Here is a 20,874-nt window from a genome sequence, read left to right as displayed (position 1 = left end):
AGAACCCAATGCGGCCCGCGAGTCAAAAAGTTTGCCCACCCCTGGCTTAGAGTCTGAAGAAGTCGTGCGCTATTCTCAAACCTGAACGCACCCCAAGTCTTGGATGACAAATAAACAGAGCAGAGTAGACGTGTACGGCTGGTAGTTTCTTCAATGTATTCATAGTAACGCACCACATTTGAACTGAGGCTGAACACGAGCCTGTGGTGTTTATTTTCCGGTCCCATAATAGTAAACTTATCAGCAAAAAGCTCCAAGTAGGCGATCGACGTGTGCATTCAATGAGAAGGGGTATGGAAAGTAGCGCCGCGCTGTTCGGTCGTGCTTCTGCCGAAGATCACTTTCGCCAGATCCGAAGGTCGTGTGCTTGATGGACCGGCCGTGGTAGGTGTGTATTATGAAAATAGTACGTATTATAAGGCTTAATTATCATACATTTGACGTTCGTATGATGAAAAGTTCATATTATAAGGCGTTCGTAAATTGAGGTCTCACTGTAACACAATACTTTAGCCAGAGACTATTACACCCGCGTTGCAAGAAGGAGAGGTACCGCCGCTCGTTCCTACCGACTGCTGTCAGGCTTCACAATTCCCAATGATCACATGTGAAAAAAAAAAAAAAACTGGACACTTGTAAATATGGGTTGTTGCAATATATCTAAATGCATTTCTTGATTCTGCACTATGTACAGTCTTGTTTATAGAACGGTTTTTGCACATCTACATTTGCACAGTATACAGTTGACATTTTTATTTTGTTATGCTTAGAATATCTTGTTTTCTATCCTTTCACTCCCACCCCAACCCCATCCCTCTTCAATTGCTGCTGTGGACTGCAAATTTCCCCATTGCGGGACGAATAAAGGTATTCTGATTCTGATTCTGAATACGATCCAGCTTTATTTATATAGAGCCTTCATAACTGCTGCATTTGAAGCCAAGCATTTTATGAAACATTTTAAATACTACGTCCAATTAGAATATTGATCCATATGTACTGTATGTATGTATGTAACACAAAGTCCATTTATTCCTTGGAAACCCACGAGAACTGAAACAGCATTTCAAAACAATAAATAAAAAACAAAAGTTATGAAAACAATTGAACCATGTGGGCACACATTCACATGGGGGTAAATATGTATAAGAAGTGTTGCGTGTGTCCTTCCTTTGTTTCATCAGTAGTTAACTATGCTTTTGGGATTATCTTCATTTTGTAATGGCTGCGGAGAGCTCACAAAGTACAGTTATACCTCATCTTACGAACGCTTTAGCACACAAACTTTTCACCTCACGAACATTAAATTCGTGAGCAAATAGTCTTGACTGACAAACTAGTTTTCGGCGGACAAAACAAACCACACAGCGCCACGGTGGCTGCCGGACAAGTTTTCGGCGGCTGTCGGACAAGTTTTCGGCGGACGAACACCAAACCATGCAGTTGAACAGCGCCACGGTGGCTGGAGGACTAGTTTTCGGCACCCCCTTTCTTGGAGTTCGGACATGGTTTGTTATTTAGTGGAGTACTTTTGCTATTATGGGAACGAAAAAGACCCCACCACAGGCTTGTGTTAAGCCAAAGAAGACATTAAAGAATATTACGGTCGAGCAAAATAAGTTGTGCAGTTGAAAGTCTGTGTTGTCTAAGCAACGGTCTCAGACAATAGAAGAGTTTGAAAAACGTCTGTTGATTTGGATTAATGAAAAGCAGCTAGCAGGGTAAAGTGTGAGTGAGGGTATTATCGCAGATAAAGCACAAAATAATAATAATGATAAAACATAAGGTATATTTTGTGTAGTTTTAAGGCTTATTTAGTAGAACATTATGTTTTATGGGGACCTGGGAACGGATTATTCTCATTTTTAATGGTTTCTTATGGGAAATAAATGTTCGGCATATGATTTCGCCTTCCACACACTTTCTGGGAACAAATTAAGTAAGTGAGCTGAGGTATCACTGTAGTTGTCTGCGTGTGTGTATGCGTGTGTGAGTTTTGTCAACTCTTATTTTCCTTGAAGCTTTTCCCTTCAGGGCTTGGCACAGTGAATCAGTGTCCTCTATCTTCAGAAGTTTGATTCACATGTTTGCGTGTGTTGTCGACTGGACATGTCAATTAGTGTCAGGGAGAGACCTACTACGTTACAATTGGTTCAATAGATGGCCTAAGAACACTAACAGGGAAGCAAGGTAATGGGGTATAGAAAGAGACTGTAACGCTATATATACAGTATGTATATCAGGCGCATCGGATTATATGGCATCACACTCTGGACAGAAATTGTAGACATTCTTGATTTGGTCCAGAAACTAGATGGCACCTTGGTCTGCTCCTAAAGTATTTTATTGCCTGTCATTAGAATAACAATTCTGTGACAATAGCAGGGAAAAGGTTATGACATTATTTTCCAACCTCTGATGAAAAGGATTTGGAATTGTCACAAATATTATCCTACGGACCACATGGGGTGGAGAGATGCGGGTTGGGGGAATCTCCCTGTGTGGAATCTCCCTGTGTGACAAGTTAGAAGATTAACTGCTGCTTAGTATGAAACTACGACATGGTGGTGAACATCATTTGATGGAAGGAAGCCATCTGATCAGCAAATAAGTACTATGCTAATCTTCTGATGAATAATTAGTAGATCTTTTCGTCGTTTTAACGTAAACTGCCTCAGATCTGGATATGCCAGACAAGCATGAGCACTGTGTACACTGAGCTTGTTAGTAGTGAGGGTGAAGGTCATCTACTGTGGTGAGCTGAAGCAGCCAATGATCTAGTTACACATCAGCCATCACACCAGTATATCCACATTTCACATCATAGTTTCACGTCACACACACACACATGCACACACACACACACGCACATGGACACACACACACACACACACACACACACACACACACACACACACACACACACACACACACACACACACACACACACACACACACACGCACACACACACACACACACACACACACACACACACACACACACACACACACAAAACTAACACGAATTTGAGCTATCTGAGAAACTCACGGTGCGAGACATTTCTACCACCCGCATTATTGAAATGCTATGTCGTGCACAAACCACAAGCAAAGAGACCCTTTTAATAAAACCATCATTAGCATTAGCCCCGTGCTTGGTGACACTGCAGGTGCTCCACGTTGGTGCCAAAATGGAGATGAGGGGAGGAATCGCTCCAGGGCAATATATACTGAAATCAGACAAGGAGGACTCTTTTAAAGAATCAAATCACAGAGGCTCCTTGAGTAAGGCAATCACCTCAAAAGCTCAATAACCTAAAACTAATGGGAGAGATTCGATTGCAAGGTGGGATTTCATTACCGTATTTTCCCTACTATAAGGCGCACCCAAAAAAAGCCTTCATTTTCTTCAAAAGATGATCCTTCGCTTTATAATCTGGTGCGTTTTACATGTGAAGTATATTGAGCCGCAACAGGTCTCACAACTACTGTCAGCAGCCGCCGACTCCATTTCCCTCTGTAGAAGTAGTGTGCGGTACCTGCTGGGATATACAAAATGTCACGTTTTGGAAGGTGGTGATGGCGGGTGCGGATCCAAAAAAGCAGGCAGGAGGGAGCAGGAGGTTCTTTGACAAATTGTATTAAAATAAAGGTCAGCAGGAACAAAATGTAAAACATCAAAATTATCTGAACGGAAAAAAGTATCAACAGAAAACCAAGTGTAAAAGCCTGCCAAGGTGCACAGCATACAATGCATACAATGCATACAATTGCATACAAAGCATACCACAAACAATGAACCGACCCCGGATGGTCGTGCCGCGAGTCCTTTTAAGTGTCACTGATTAAAACGACCAGCACCTGTGCAGGTGCAGGCGGGGCCGACAGCGCCACCCGTTGGTCGCCAACCAGATCATGACACAAAATGGCGTTTCATTTGGGTAATCTCTTAAAATTACTTCACCCGGTGGATTTTTTTCCCCTCAATTTTGCCAGAATTTTCATTTTTTAGCACAATGATTCGAAATGGGAGATTATGCGTTTTTTTGGCCCATTTTTGTATTTAGTGTCTCCCAAAAAAGAAACTAAATTTGTTCATTTCTGAAAATTTGAAGGCAAAAATATTCAATGAAAACCCCTATCAAACAAACTTTTAAAGAATGAACCTCTGAAAAATATATTCATTATTGCATTGTGATAAACTCTGATAGAAACCTAGAGTATTTTTGCGATAAAAATGCAGAAAATACCACACATTATACTAATCTGTAATTTGTACATTTGTGTATGACATAAAAAAGGACAATTATGGCAAAATCCTGGCAGGTGATATCAATGTTTTAAAATATGTCATTCATTGAAGGTGCACCTTATAATCCGGTGCGCCATATAGTGCATAACATACGGTACTATGTCCTATTTACCAGGTTTTATTGTGACCAAAGTCGGAAAATCTTCTGTTTATTTTACTTTGTCTCGTGTACACATGCCTTATGGTCATTAATGAATATTCTGGTCAGACTAGTTAACACATTGTTTTTGCCTTGTTTTAAATGTGCTTGTTGTAAATAATGCATGATTGGCTTTAAGTGTACATTATTATCCAGTGTTTTAACGCTAAATAAATGTATTATTATTATTATTATTATTATTATTGGTAGTAGTAGTAGTGGTGGTAGTAGTAGTAGTAGTAGTAGTGCTTGTACTTGTAGCAGTGGTAGTAGTAGTGGTAGTACCGTATTTTTCGGATTATAAATCACAGTTTTTTTCATAGTTTGGTCGGGGGTGCGATTTATAAATCGGAGCGACTTATACAGTAAAGTCTCGTTATATCGATATTCAAGGGAGTCCAAAAAAATATCGATATAACCGGGACTATCGATATATCCGACCCAGTTTGCATGTAATTTTCTCCGTGCGTGCATAGAAATAGTATCGATATAACCGGGACTATCGATATATCCGATATCGATATAACGAGACTTTACTGTATATGCTTTTTTTATTACTGTATATCATTTCACATGTTATTTTCACATTAAACCGCAAGAGCGCGCTCCCGGCCTGTGCTGATATTGTGGTGTTGAAACATCTGTGAGCCGTCAAAATCTGTGAGTGCAGAGACAGGAGCCTACACATTTCTATAACAGGTGTTACAGGGAAATCTGTGACCCGTCAGAATCTGTCGTCCCTGTGGTCGCGGTTTCTGGAGGGTCAGATTTTTCTGTAACACCTGTTATTTATAAACACAACTGAGAAGGGCTGAATAAAAATGGCACCGAAAAGAAAGTCATATTCTGCAGCTTACAAGCTGCAGATAGTGAAATATGCAGCCGAAAACGAAAGTTTGGATTGAGCAAGAAACTTGTAAGGGACTGGCGAAAAGCAGAGGTTACGCTTACTGAAATGAAGAAAACAAAAAAAGCTAATCGCGGGCGAAAAGCTTGGTGGCCGCAGTTGGAGGAACAAGTTCACGCATGGGTGCTTGAACAACGTGCTGCTGGGAGAGGTTTGTCAACGGTGCAGTTGTGTCTCCACGCCCAGGTCGTTGCCAAGGAGATGAATATAAACGGCTTTGCAGGAGGACCTTCTTGGTGTTACCGCTCCATGCAATGCAAACGCCTCTCTATCAGAAATCTCTATCACAAATAAATTTTCCCCAAAAATGTGACGTATCCTGCAGTGCGACCTATATATGTTTTTTTTTCTTCTTAATTATGCATTTTTTGGCTGGTGCGAACTATAATCCGGAGCGACGTATAATCCAAAAAATACGGTAATGTAAAATTTCACCCATTATCCATTCAGAGAAGGCCTATTAATCAGATTCAAATCAACATAACAAAAATTGTATTCAATTTTCAAATTGCAAAGGCTGCAATTTGCAAAATGAATGAAGAAATAAATACAAACAAAAAGGAACACTAAATTTACCAAATACGATCCAATTTATGGCATTTTGCCTACTTAAATATTTCAATAATTTCATATATGATAATTATTATATTATGTTAGTAAATAATTACTGTTGCTACTTTTCAATGTCGGCCAATATCCACTTTAATCATCTACCCAATTCTCTGTTGCCCAACAATATGATACTTTTTTTCTAACCTGATTATATACTGTATGCCACCCGCCCGTCAGTTAAAGACATTTGTTTTTCACTTATATTTTAGCACTTATATTTTAGCACTTTTCGGGCTTTCTTCTGTCAAAAATGGAGAAAAGTCACATCTCTTGATTATTAATGTCACGATATGTGTCATTATTAATGACCAAGATTCCTAAAACGTTTGTTAAATTGGTGTTAAAGTTGATTATCTAAAAAAAAATCTAAGATAGCCACAAGCAACAGAGGGTTGGCAGACCACATTGGCAAACGCTGTGAAAACTAGACAAACTGGTTTTTGATATGCTGTGTAAACCAAACTGTTGCCATCCAATATAAAGAATTGGTCTAGTCTAGGGGTGCCCAACCTTATTCAACTGAAGATTGTTCAACTTTTCAAGCAAGTGGGCTCTCGATAACAACCCGCGACCTCACATACATGCATACACACATGCATACTATAATAATAATAATAATAATACATTTTATTTCAAGCGCCTTTCAAAACACCCAAGGACACTTTACAATAAAAACAATAAAACAAAGCACATAACAATAAAACCATAAGTAAAATGATACATAATGAAATAGCAGATAGAACTATACATTGAAAGCAATTTTAAACAAGTGGGTTTTGAGGTGAGCCTTGAAAATAGGGAGGGAGTCAGTATTGCGGATGTTGGGTGGAAGAGAATTCCAGAGTTTGGGAGCAGAGCGGCTGAAAGCTCTGAAACCCATCGTGGTGAGACGGGCAGAGGGCACATAGAGGTGAAGGGTGGATGAAGATCTGAGGGACCGAGAGGGAACAGAGATTTGAAGCAGGTCAGAAAGATAGGGAGGGGCAAGGTTATGGATAGCTTTGAATGTAAACAGACGTATTTTGAATTTGATACGATGTTTAACAGGTAGCCAGTGGAGTTGCTGGAGGACAGGAGTGATGTGGTGAAAGGAGGGGGTTCTAGTGATGATCTGGGCTGAAGAATTTTGGACGAGTTGGAGTTATTGGAGAAATTTCTGGTTGATACCGAAGAGAAGTGCGTTGCAATAATCGATGCGGGAGGTATATTCTGATAGTAAAGGTTTTTGTCCATTAAAAATGTAATACACGGTACTTGCACACACTGTATTATTACTGTATTGGCATTTTTAAAAATTAAAAGGATATTGAGATCCAAGAGCAAAAGAGCAAAAACACAATATTGTTCATTTTTGATTGACATTACAAGGTAGCATTATCACAAACATTTCATTACAACAATTCTTCTTCTTTTTCTTTCGGCTTTTCCCTGAAAACAATATTTTTGTGTTTGGCAAAAGAATTACAATAAAATGCACTGGAAGTGGGTTCTAACATTTTGGAAGAATAAAGTATATGCAAAACCAGTTTCCACATTTGACAAAAGGTAAATGCACTTCCTGACATCACGTCAAATTGGTGCAAGCCTGAATCAGGTGATGGGGACAAAAGCACCTATAGGAACATGTGCAAAACAAAAAATATTGAAAATGTTTCTTGTTTTGCACATGTCTTGAATGGCTACCAAATATGAAAATAACCAAGGTTTTACGCTTCATTCGTGTTAGAATAGTCTGATTGAAATAAATGATAAACATAGATTGAACCTTTGGTGTGGAGACACCAGTCATAAACAAAACTAAGTTGGCGCTCAGTGATTTGTTGTTGTCTTTTTGTAATTGTAATGCGGGAGCAATGCACTGGTTGTTTCGTGTGTTTGCGAATCAGGCACGTGTGGGCGGGCGGTACATGAGAGCATGAGAAATAGCAATATGTTCTCATCTGATAATGATTTGGGAGTCCCTTCGTGGAACAGACAATATCAGTGAGCCATGAGTGCTCGAAATATCAGCTCACTTTTTTCATCAATGGCTGTCAGGGCTGGAATGATGATGGAAATGAATCAACAGAAATGTTTTGATAGAGACTGAAATGATCATACTTCATTAATCATTTCTCTTCATGGTTGTGCGGCAGTCAAGTGGTTAGCATACCGTCTTCACAGTACAGAGGTCGTGAGTTCGAGTCCTGCCCTGGACTATGTGGAGTTCTCCCCGGGCCCATATGGGTTTTCTCCGGGTAGTCCGGTTTCCTCTCACATTCCAAAAACGTGCATGACAGGCAGATTGAACACCCCGCTTAGTTCCCGAAGACGGCTTGGATAGGCTCCAACATGGATGATGGTTGAAAGTCAAAGGAACTCTGCTCATTATATTCCTTTTATCATATTATTTCCACAATTGGGCCAGTGGTTAGCTCATCGACGTCACAGTGCAGAAGTCGTGGGTTCGATACAACCTCTGTGTGTGGAGCGTGCATGTTCTCCTCGGGCCGGTGTGGCTTTTCTCCATGTCCTCTGGTTTCCTTACACATTCCAAAAACATGCATGACAGCCTGATTGAACACTCAAAATGTTGCCTAAGTGTGAGTGTGAGAGCGAATGGTTGTTTGTGTCGATGTGCCCTGTCATTGGCTGTCAAGGAGTTCAGTGTGCCTACTGCCCAAAAACAGATGGGATAGGCTCCAGCACCGCCCACTACCTTTTTGAACATCGGAAAATGGATGTATGAATATTACGAATAAAATGCATCTTGATTTTGTGGGACCACCGTTTTTTTCAGTGTAGAAAAAAAAGAATCTAACCTCAACAAACCAGGTAATGGTTTCAGTCATTTATACAAGACCATTTACCGAACCATTAAGGGTGGAGCTTATCGACCGACACTCCACTGTAGTACAGGTATTTTTGTTAGGAGTTTCCCTACCTTTCTCTCGTCTAGTGTCACAAATGTATGGCAATATATTGTTTAAAAAAATATATGCAAAATTGAATTCACAATCACTTTAAAAACAAGCTATGTACTGTTAGCATCACTTGTCACTGGTTTGTTTTTTTCCCGGGAAGCCACCTTCCAATTGCTGAGTAGTGTGTCTAAAATTAAGTAACATGACTTGATTCTAACATCCTCTGTGATTCTGCCTGCTACAGTGGTTGTTGTCATTGTCCTTGATTAGCCACTATTTGCTCTTGACCTCTTAAGCCCTTTGTGGCGACAGACAATTAGAAGGTGGATCTTGCGTTTGAGCTCCGGCTAACTATTTTCCTAAGATAAACATTCTCATTTTGCACAGTCAACACCTGAGTGGCCAAGGGCAACATAGAGTCTGAGGAATATCCTTTTCCACAGTTTCTCTGACTCTGCACTGCTTGCAGCGAGACAACCAGTGGGTGCTTTGCTGACCTCCTATAATTAACAACCATAGCCAAATCCAGCCAGGCATGACGATCAAATTAACATGCAGTTGCTTTCGCACTCTGTCCCACAGATCTGCTCTTCTTCTTCTTCTTTTCCTTTCGGCTTTTCCCTTCAAGGGGTCGCCACAGCGAATCAGTGTCCTCCATCTTCAGAGGTTTGATTTGCATGTTTGTTTTGGCCATGCTTTTACGTCGGATGCCCTTCCTGACACAACCCTCTGTATTTATCCGGGCTTGGGACCGGCACAAGAAGACTTATGTCCCCTTGTGGCTACAGAACAAGCAACTCGCTCAGTAAAAGGCTCCCAAACACAAAATGGTCAGTGGCACAGCAACAATCAATGAAGCAAAAGTATACTCACCATTTGATGACAATGTTCTGATCTTACTGTGAAATGGACATCTCTTTCCCTATATTACATCACAAACAGAACTTCAAAGTCCTTTAAGATGCTTTATCTTCCAGTCATAGTATATATATCTAAATTATCAATTGAAAACTCATAAATAACCACTCAATAATCTGATATTGGCCACTAAATGGAGTCTACTGAGCGTACTTCACAAAGATTCCACCCCATACAGCTACACCCAACGCTTCAAGACCCGCGCCGAACACTCAGGAAGTCCTGTTCCCGAGTACAGATCTGCTCAATGAGCATAAAAACAATGTGGGGCCATTCTGAAAATAGCTCAAACCTATTGGAGGCGTGTTTCTTTGAAAGGCTTTCAAAAATAGATTGACTTTATCAAGACATTTTCAGGTTTACACTGGCAATAAGCACTGTATAATGACAACACTGATGGCAGAGAGGAAACATATAAGGATGATGGGAAGGAGAATTTATTACATTGTAGCGATGGCTCTGATAAACTGTTCTCCATTCTGGTTCTCCATCTTCATTGTCAGTATAAATTGTCAAAATCAATATTAAGTCAACATCAATCACAAAAGACCGTCTTCCTGAATACAACTCCTTTGTATTGTTTCCTCAAACCCAACAGCAATACAACTCGCCATTGACACGTTTACCATTTTCAAAACTCCCATTTTCTTCTCTCGATATTGATAATAGTGCAGGATGCCTCTACCCATAGGTCAAGAGTCTGTGTGTCATGCTGGATCACAAATTAGCAAGGCTCACATCAATCATATCACTCTCTCCATTTGTTTTCACTTTTGCGATATCAAGCATCTCTATAGCACACGCATAGTCTGACCAAAATAGTACATTCCAACTCAATTTTCCCTTAACACACAGTCAACATGTCAATGCCTTTTTAACATTTGATGATTTGCAAGAACTCCTCTATGGTTGGTAGTAAAGCTGCTATGTAAAGGACAACCACGGGAGAGCGTAGCTGCCCACATCATCATTAGCACCCCATCCATCCAACACATTGCGCCTGTTCTTGCAAGAGTTACAAAGTAAATACTCATAAAACTGCTTCTACTAATGGTCATCATTGCCTTGTTGCTCCCAAAAACTCTGACCTCGATGAGACCTACACATTGGCTGCTAAGATCCAGTCACCATTCCATCGGCCAATACAACCATTGTTGGGTCGGGGTCTTTCAGCCGTGATGGTGATGTCTCAAAAACGTAAAAGAAGAAGAAATCGTAATTAAGCGTCATACTTATCCTCTGAGTTTTTATTTGGCTTTTGAGACACAAATATTACTCTGTTTCCAATATGTACCATGGCCTTTAAGGGGTTCAATTTGGAGCTTCTTGACTCTCATACTGTCAGGACCATACGATGGGCAGATAACGGTATATTAAAAACCTGCTGGAATTATACATTTTCCAGTCAACAAGCACAAATAGTCGACAGTGGAGAAATGAGTACTAATAATGATTTTTTATGAACATTATAAAACATGGGAAAACACTCAGGATAGGTGCACTATAATAGAAGAAGAAACAACTTGGTTCCTGAATTTTACTGCCACGTAGAGGCATTGGATGCCACAGGTTGCGAGAGGGAACAAAAGATATTCACTCATGTCGCTGTGAAACTTTTAACAATACACTCAGCAAAGCATTAAAGAGAGCAGAAGTGCAATGCCACATTAGCCTAAAAATGTGATGTGCAATCAAATGCCATAATTGTTCACAACAGTTTGGCCAGTCGAGCCAGTTGGGAACATGGAAACTCCTTTTATGTGAGTGCTTAGCAAATCAACCGAGGAGATAAGTTTGAAGAAGAAAGATGAATATAACCCGAGAACCGATTGTACTTGATAATTTGAAAACGGTTCATAAGTATCCTGGTTTTATGCCAAATATATGTTTGCAAATAGCAAGAAACAGCTCATCTTCATCCAAAGTTACCTACAATCAACTAACCTTTTATGAGATACAGGATACACACTGTACTGGTTACCAGTCACTCTCTTGCTAAAACTAACAAACAAACAAAAAAAAACCTGGAAACTGAAATTACATCACATCATAGACGGGGATATTTCATATTTAACTGCAAAAGACATTTAAAGAATGTTGCCACAGAAGAATAAACCTTTTTTTGTGGCTGTTTGTCAAAAGTCAATCGATATAAATGTGTTTGTTTTATTGGGCGATCGGTATTCGGTGACATTTTAACCCATATCTTTTCACAAAACGGTTCGTAGAAGCCAACAACCACACACGATATCACCATCGTATTAAAACATGAAGACTTTCATTCATCAAAACCGAAAATGAAACGCATAAGCTTACAAAATAATTATAACACCCCGGACAACGGTTGTGTTTACTTGGCTTTCCGCGTAGTAAGTAAGCGGCCGATCATGTGATCAGAACAAATGACGACACGCTGGCATCTCCTATATGTTCGAAGGCAGGGGTCGAGAACCTTTTGACTAAGAGAGCCATAAAAGTAAAATACAGTAAAGTCTCGTTATATCGATATCCAAGGGAGTCCGAAAAAATATCGATATAACCGGGACTATCGATATATCCGATCCTGCGCCGAACTGCATTAAACAAAAGCCGCCAAAAGAGGGCAGCCAAGCGCCATATAAGAAACGGAGCTGGCCATTAGCTCCCTTTTTTTTTTTGGGAGATGTTCCCCCAATGTTGCCTCAAAATGGCACATATAATTCTTTAATGATTGTAAACATGTATGCTTTAATCTTCAGAACTACAGTGTATTTGAAACATATTCATAACTGGATGTGTAACAAGAAAGCATATTATCCGAATCTGAAGCCATTGTTTGGATTCACAAGCAATGCAAGACATCTTGGCGTGAAGTCATTTTTATTTGCATTTGAATAAAAAGTGACATCGGCTGTCCTTTAATACACAGGATGGAATGTTAATAATTTTCAAAATCATCGCGCTTCAGCAGACAAAACAAGAAACATTGTTGCAAAAAAACGATTGAAACCTTTTCATCGATGGACCACTCCGGTATGACTGAGAGCTTACACAGACACAGACATTAGAAGTGATATTCAAATTACCAGCACCATAAATATTCCAGGAAATCTACAGAATTGTGTGATGTTTTTTTTATCCGATAATGAGTCCTTGGCAACAAAATATTTACGACTTAAGTGCAATAACCCCAATGCATTATGATGGCCCTAAACCAGGCTTGAAGATGTTTTTTTCCTGAACAGAATCCACAAAAAAATTATTGAGTACCTGCAATATAGCAATATTTGTGTGCAGAAGTAAAAATTGAGTTCCAATGTACTTTTTAAGGACAACAGACACCATCTTTTTGGTGCCTAACTGACACCAGAAAAACGTTTTATAGCATCTAAAATACCCAAAACACGCAGGCTGATATATTTAGTCAAACGCAAAACACACAAAAAAAATTACAACTTTAAGTTGCCCAAAACTGCCACTAATGAGCTTAAAACTGGAGCGATTCAAAAAGTCCTGCCCCCATGTTCATATTGAATCCGGGGCCCACAGACTGCCTTGCTCCAGAATCAAAACAATGGCTTCAGAGAGTTCAGATTAGGAGATGTTCCTCATCCAGTTATGAATATGAATCAAATAGTTCTGAAGAGGAAAGCATACGTGGTTTGCTATCCATTAAAGAAGTCCTTCCGCATCAATTCGAGCCGTATGCAAGCAACGAATATGTGAAGCATATATGAAGCTCTGTGAATTAGTAATATAGCGCCAACTTTGGTGATATCTGGTATATAAGGACATGAATAACAAATTATAAGCTACAAATTGTCAACATCAATGTAGATTGATGAGAAGGTTTCTTCAGCCGTCATCAGTACTTTTTTGAAGGTGTCGGACGTTTCGCCTCCTATCCAAGAGGCTTCGTCAGCGAACTAAAGTCTGACTGGTTATATAGGCCCTATTTATATATCCCTAATGTCCAGACATGGCGGCGCCGGACACAACTATGATAGGTCCCTACTCTCGTAATGCTGATGAGGTGATACCGGAGGGAGTGGGGCAAACAGGCAAGTCGTTAGTCAGGAATGTAGGAACAATCAGTGGGGCCACAGGGAGTGGTCCTCTGCTCCCCCCAACCTGAGAGTAGGGAACTATCATAGCTGTGTCCGGCGCCGCCATGTCTGGACATTAGGGATACAGTAAAGTCTTGTTATATCGATATTCTCGGGAGTTAGAAAAAATGTTGATATAACCTTACTGTCGATATATCCGTCCTGCGCCGAACTGCATTAACAAAAGCCGCCAAAAGAGGGCATCGAAGCGCCATATAAGAAACGGAGCTGGCCATGAGCTCGCCATTTTGTGCCTCTTTTTTTTTTGGGTGAGAGATGTTCCCCCAATGTTGCCTCAAAATGGCACATATAATTCTTTAATCGATTGCAAACATGTATGCTTTCCTCTTCAGAACTACAGTCTATTTGAATCATATTCATAACTGGATGTGTAACAAGAAAGCATATTATCCGAATCTGAAGCCATTGTTTGGATTCACAAGCAATGCAAGACGTCTTGGCGTGAAGTCATTTTCATTGGTGTTTTGCATTTGAATAAAAAGTGACATCGGTTGTCCTTTAATACACAGTATGGAATGTACAATAATTTTCAAAATCATCACGCTTCAGCAGACAAAACAAGAAACATTGTTGCAAAAAACGATTGCATTCATATACAGTACAGTGGGCATGTACATAACACAACAGGGAAACTGCAACGCTTACATCTTATTGTCCTATGTATGCAATTTAAAAAAGTCATCATGCTACTTCTGCTTCCCATTTTTACCTTTTAACACAAACACTTCAATCTCGTCTGCTACACACGAGCTGGCGTCTGAAAATGAAAATGGCTCTGCTACACGGGAGCTGGTCACGTAACAAACTCACGTGACCAATTCGACCAATGGCGCGACCAATGGCGCGACCGATACAGATTTCGATAATAGTGGTACTGTATAGAAACCCCTAAGCAAATATCGATTCATCTTAAATATCTTTTGTATCGATATAAACATAGCAAAATGACCGGCGGGAGATGCAAAAGAGCACCGTAGTAACCGGATTATCATAAAAACCACGAATCGTACTAAACGGAACTAATTATACATAAAAAGACTAGAAATGTGCACGGGAAATGAAAATAGTGTCGTAATAAGCAGTATTATCAATATAAACGATATCGATATAATGAGACTTTATTGTATATAAATAGGGCCGATACGACCAGTAAGACTTTAGTTTGCTGACGAAGCCTCTTGGATAGGAGACGAAACGTCCGACACCTTCCAAAAAGTACAGATGACGGCTGAAGAAACCTTCTCATCGATGGACCACTCCAGTACGACTGAGAGCTTACACAGACGTATCAATGTAGATTGTTTCATGGTTGTGCATGCAAAAAGTTGTTTAAACTTAAACGGCTCAAATTGTGATTTTATTGAATAGGACGTGCATCTAGCAGTATCTAGAAATGATAGAAGCTATAAAATGCATTATTATTACTAGGCTGGAATAATAATAATGATAATAATAATAATAATAATAATAATAATAATACATTTTATTTCAAGCACCTTTCAAAAGCTCTCAAGGACACTTTACAGTCATAGACAAGCATAGATACTATAATAAATAAAATAGAATTATAAATAGAATATACAGTAAAGTCTCGTTATATCGATATCGGATATATCGATAGTCCCGGTTATATCGATACTATTTCTATGCACGCACGGAGAAAATTACATGCAAACAGGTTCGGATATATCGATAGTCCCGGTTATATCGATATTTTTTTCGGACTCCCTTGAATATCGATATAACGAGACTTTACTGTAATTAAATAAAACACAATTATAAATAGAAACAATAGATATAGCTACACAGAAAATGTGATTTTTAATCGATGGATTTTGAGATGGGATTTGAAGGAGGGAATAGAATCCATGTTACGAATGTTGGGAGGAAGTGAGTACCAGAGTTTGGGACCAGAGAAGCTGAACGCTCTGTCCCCCATCGTGCTGGGGTCGTGGGGGGGGGCACAGAGGTGAAGGGAGGAAAACGATCTGAGGGAATATAAATTTGAAGAAGGTCAGATAGGTGTGGAGGGAGCGGGGGTAAGGTTATGGATAGCTTTAAATGTATAAAGAATAATTTTAAAGTTGATTCTATATTTGACCGGGAGCCAGTGGAGGATGGGGGTGATGTGGTGAAAGGATGAGGTTCTGGTGATGATCCGGGCTGAATAATTCTGGACTAGTTTAAGTTTGTGGAGAAATTTCTGAGGGACACCAAGGAGAAGTGAATTGCAATAGTCAATCCGGGAAGTGACAAGAATATGAACAAGGATAGCAGTGGTGTGAGTGGTGAGAAACGGGCGAAGACGATTGATATTGCGTAGGTGGAAGTACGCAGGTCGGATTAAGTTATTTATATGGGAGTTGAAAGATAGTGTGCTGTCAATGATGACACCTAGGCTTTTGACCTGATGGGAGGTAGAAACGGTCGAATTGTCAATAGTGAGAGAGAAACTGTTAGCTTTCCTCAAGGTGGATTTGGTACCAACAAGGAGAACTTCAGTTTTTTCGCTGTTAAATTTGAGGAAGTTATGGGGAAACCAGGATTTAATTTCAGAGAGGCAGAGTGAAAGGGAAGAACGTGGAAGAGAGGCATCGGGTTTGCTGGAGAGATAGAGCTGGGTGTCATCAATGTCTTCCATCTAACCCGGTTTTGTGCATCCTCTTCTCTCACACCAGCTACCTTCACGTCCTCTTTGACAACATTCATAAACCTCCTCTTCGGAGCAACAAAATTTTATACAGTAAATGCAATCGCTTAGTGGCAGTCTCCAACCATCATATGTGCTTTTATTTAAAAAAATAGTGCTGTCAGGCGCAAAAAAATCGTGCGATCAATTAATTGGAGTTTCCAATTAAATTATCGAATTATTTTTTTAATCTTATCTAAAATTACTGACAAATCCACTGCTTTGAATTTAAAATCATTACAGATCAAAAGTTAAAAGAAAACCTGGCATTATAATGTATTTTTCAGTTGATTTGCTCCGATGCAGCCTTAGCCATTTACTTTCTGTTGTATTTCAGACTCGTCAAAGTCCTACCTGCAACATTTAGTCTCAACCACAATGGTGAATATTGGTGTTTTTTATGCCCTGCAATTAGCACGAAAACGGTTCAGGGCATGTCGAGCCAACTGCCCGAACACAGCTGGGATAGGCTTCAGCACCCTCCGCGACCCTTGTATTTTTGTTGATCGTCCCTTCATTTAATTGTTTTTATATAGTGCAATGTGTTTTTTTCATACACGGATTAAAGGTAGAATAAAATTACCATTTCTTTCAAGAGGTATAGCTGATGCATTAGAATAAAAAATATATAAATATAGGGAGAAGCAGATTTTCTTTGCATCGCACACCACAAGATTGTATTATTGAAGAGTCCTATCATCAAATTCTGACTTTACGAAGATACAAGTGCCCAGTTTTGATAAACCGTTGTCCTAGAATAGGTTTTATTCAACATACAAAAAGTTTACTATTTTGGTTGTATATTGTCGTGTGATGTTTCTACTGGTATATTTGCAATGTTTTGTAGCAATATGAGCATAGAGGCAAAATATTGCGAAATCCCATCCCAGCATGCTGGAGTAGCATCATAAATCACAATAAACTAAAAACCACATAAAATGTAATCTTAATTAAATGGCCTAAACACTGTTATTATTTACAACAAAGAAAGTTTATCAAACCACACTACAAAACAAAGTGACATAGAAACCAATAAAATGCTCTTCTTGTACTGTCAGAAGGAATACACTGGCACTTGACCTCTGGTGGTGTTTTTTTCTAATGTAAAATGTCAGCAAATGCAAGATAAATATGTTCCACTCCTGTGTTGTTGCCCATATACATTTTATAATGTCCTATTTTATTAGATTAAATGTGCACCGGACTTTATCATAATGTCCTATTGCTGTACCATTTTCAAATGCTTAATCACGAGTTATGCAAATTGAAGTCAGTTGCTCCAGGCAGTAAATATGATATATTAGTATTATTACTTCAGCCTTAAGTCTAAATTGCCTCGTATTTGTGCAATTGTGAAATTGTGACGTGCATTAATGCTATATATAGGAAAGACAATAGAACAAATTAAAACGATGGTTGTGGCAGGTAGTCGGAAATTGATGCCCTCACGACGCACGGCCAGTTAGCATTGTAAGCCTTGTTAGCAGCCCGGGGTGCTAGCACCCACGTTGCATCACAATGGATGATTGTTACTCCAAGGAAAATGCACGGATGCGAAAGCGGCGTGCTAAACATGCCAGGGTGCAAGTCGAGCCATTTTGGACATGAGCAGAACCTGCCAGGCGGATTAGTCAAGTGAGCACAGTGAGTGACTGACTGACAGCCAGTCAGCCTGCAAGACAGTCGGCTGGTGTCCGCTAGCAACATCGACTAGCATAGCCCCGTTCAGAGATGCGGATTTAAAAAAAAGAAAAACACGGTATCATTTCACTCACCCAACAGTGAGCGCAGGTGTTTCAGCCGTGTCAGGACATCCTTCTTTGGGTCCAAAACTTTCTGTGTAGATTTCTTGACGTCTCCATGTCCCCTTCGAGTGAACATTCCGCTGGCAAATTCAATCGTGGAAGCCGATCACCTGTGTTGTTACCGTACACCGAAGCTCCAGTGTGACTGTCACTTCCCTCACCACCACTCGATGCTTGCTCGGTAAACATTCGCCCAACAGCCGCCAGTCCCCCCCCCCCACTCTTTTTTTCTGGCTGGGTTGGAAACACGGAAGCGCGTCTGACAGCGACCAGTTCCCTGTCTACGCAAGTAAATAAACCTCCTGGTTTAATATCTGATATATATGGGCGGTTTTCGTTTAAACAGAAATATTTCGGTTACCCGTAATACTGTACTTTTAGCCGGTGTTTGATTGTGCAAGCCTTTTTATCTGACTCGATTTATACATTTCCATATCCCTTGTCGTGCATTGAAATGCCCAATAAGTACACGCTTGGTAAATATAATCAATCAATCAATATGTACGAATCTATATTTCGTGCGTCGATTGTATGCAACAAAATAAATGTTATACAGTATTTGCGGTTGACAACACATGGGTCCAAAGCGCCTCCTGGTGTTTTGCAATACAAAGTCATGTCATGAAATTGATCAGCAACAAATCTTCCCGGAAATGATGCATCTTACACGTAAGATCATCATGCTGTGTTCGCACGTTCGACGTAAAATGTAATGGCAGAAAGTGTTAAATGAAGTTGGAGAATATATTTTAAAAAAATCTATGCCACCGGAGGTCCTACGACAGTTGTACACGGCGGTCACCGAATCAATCCTGTGCTCTTCCATCACGGCTTGGTTTGGGCCCGCCACATAATGGACACAATCCTACTTCAGCGGACAATTAGGACGGAGGAAAAATCATTGGCACCGCCCTTCCAACTCTTGAGGACTTGCACACGGCAAGAACCACAACAAGGGCACGGAAAATCCTACTGGACTCTTTGCACCCTGCCCACGTGGGCAGGGTGATATTGGCTGATATTGGATATATTGGCTGGTCACATGAACTGAATGAAGGTAACATAAAAGATCACCTTGATGTATATTTAAATTAAATTGATTTATCTGAAATGTTGAATACAGAAGCTCAAATGTACCTTTTTGCACCACTTGCTGATCTCTAACAAGGATATGATCGACAAAATCCACAACAAGTGTTGTTAATTAACTCATTCATATTCCGAACTGCTTTATCCTCACTAGGGTTGTGGGGGTGCTGGAGCCTATCCCAGCCGTCTTCAGGCAATAGGTGGGGGACAACCTGAACTGTTTGCCAGCCAATCACAGGTTACACAGAAACAAACGACCATTTGCGCTCACACTCATTCCTCGGGACAATTTGGAGTGTTCAATTAGCCTGCAATGATTTTGGAACGTGGGAGGAAACCGGAGTAACCAGGGAAAACTCATGCAAGCATAGTTTTTGTATTGCAAAACACACACACAAAAGCCGGAGCTGGAATTGAACCGAGTACCTCTGCACTGCAAAGTCGGTGTGCTAACCGCTCGACTCCGGGGCCAACCAACAAGTGTTGTGTTGTCCATATTTTCAAGGACTTGCAATTCTACTGTTCAATTCTCCATCCTCACTGTCTCCCGATAACACTGGAACTCTAAAATCAGTGGAAAAATGTATAGAGCATGATGACGAAGATTGTTTAAATACCAATTCTAAATGAATCAGAACACTTCTTAGGTTATTTATGTATCAAAGACCATTTGTAAATGTTGCCATTTTACTCTTTGTTTGAGAAGTTAAAATACTGAACAGTTGAACATGCATACAAATATTGAGAGAATTATCTCAATGTTTGCCCATCCCTGGCTGAACACAACCCCAAATTCACAAAATAATCATGAAAATGTATAAAACAAGGATAAAACAAAATGATTTTAAGAAGTTCAAAGAGTCAAAGTCAGCTTTATTGTCAAATATGCTAATATGTATGACGTACAGCACAGATGAAATTACTGTCCTCTCGGACCCAGCATGCAAGGCACTTATAATGACTTTAACAAACATAATAAACATTAAAACGCCAATTTGCCGGGAAAATTATATGTCCTATAGCTTTAAATAATCTGTATTACACTATTTTATTTCCAATTTAGCAACATGTTTGTCATCAATAATAAATAGACATTTTTCTGATATTCTAACTGATTCTGATGTATCCGTACAAACATATTAGGGCAGAGCTAGTGGTACGACAAATAATATACTAATACACCATCGCACAGTCATATTTTAACAATAAATGTTTATAATAAACCTCACCGGAAACTCTGAAGGAATGTGGGCAACAGGAGGATGCAAGCAAAATCAGCGATGATGGAGAGAAGGCAACTCAGACAGCACTGGGCAGCTCCTCCAGGCAGAGAGAGACCCGTACTGCAAGGAGAGGTACAGCCGCTTGTTCCTGCTGACTGCTATCAGGCTGTT

General features: G+C 39.9%; 1 protein-coding gene across 6 annotated transcripts in view; it reads right to left on the bottom strand.

The window, feature by feature from the left end:
• Nucleotides 1-19,467, bottom strand: part of ralgapa2 (Ral GTPase activating protein catalytic subunit alpha 2) — a 112,030-nt gene extending 92,563 nt beyond the window's left edge. For 3 of the 6 annotated variants that reach the window (XM_089003852.1, XM_089003847.1, XM_089003850.1), the window contains exon 1: nt 18,362-19,466. In XM_089003852.1, the coding sequence (XP_088859978.1) occupies nt 18,362-18,467 (106 nt within the window). In that variant the 5' untranslated portion in view covers nt 18,468-19,466. Of the gene's footprint in view, nt 1-18,361 lie in introns of all 6 variants that reach the window. The other 3 variants (XM_089003851.1, XM_089003848.1, XM_089003849.1) reach the window with 2 other exon arrangements.
• Between the last annotated feature and the right edge of the window lie 1,407 nt (nt 19,468-20,874).

This window comes from Hippocampus bargibanti, linkage group LG09 (assembly GCF_051943395.1).
Source record: "Hippocampus bargibanti isolate YZ-2025 linkage group LG09, ASM5194339v1, whole genome shotgun sequence".
Classification (NCBI taxonomy): Eukaryota; Metazoa; Chordata; class Actinopteri; order Syngnathiformes; family Syngnathidae; genus Hippocampus; species Hippocampus bargibanti.
Note: the sequence above shows the minus strand (reverse complement) of the source record. Positions and strands in the feature narration are given on the sequence as shown.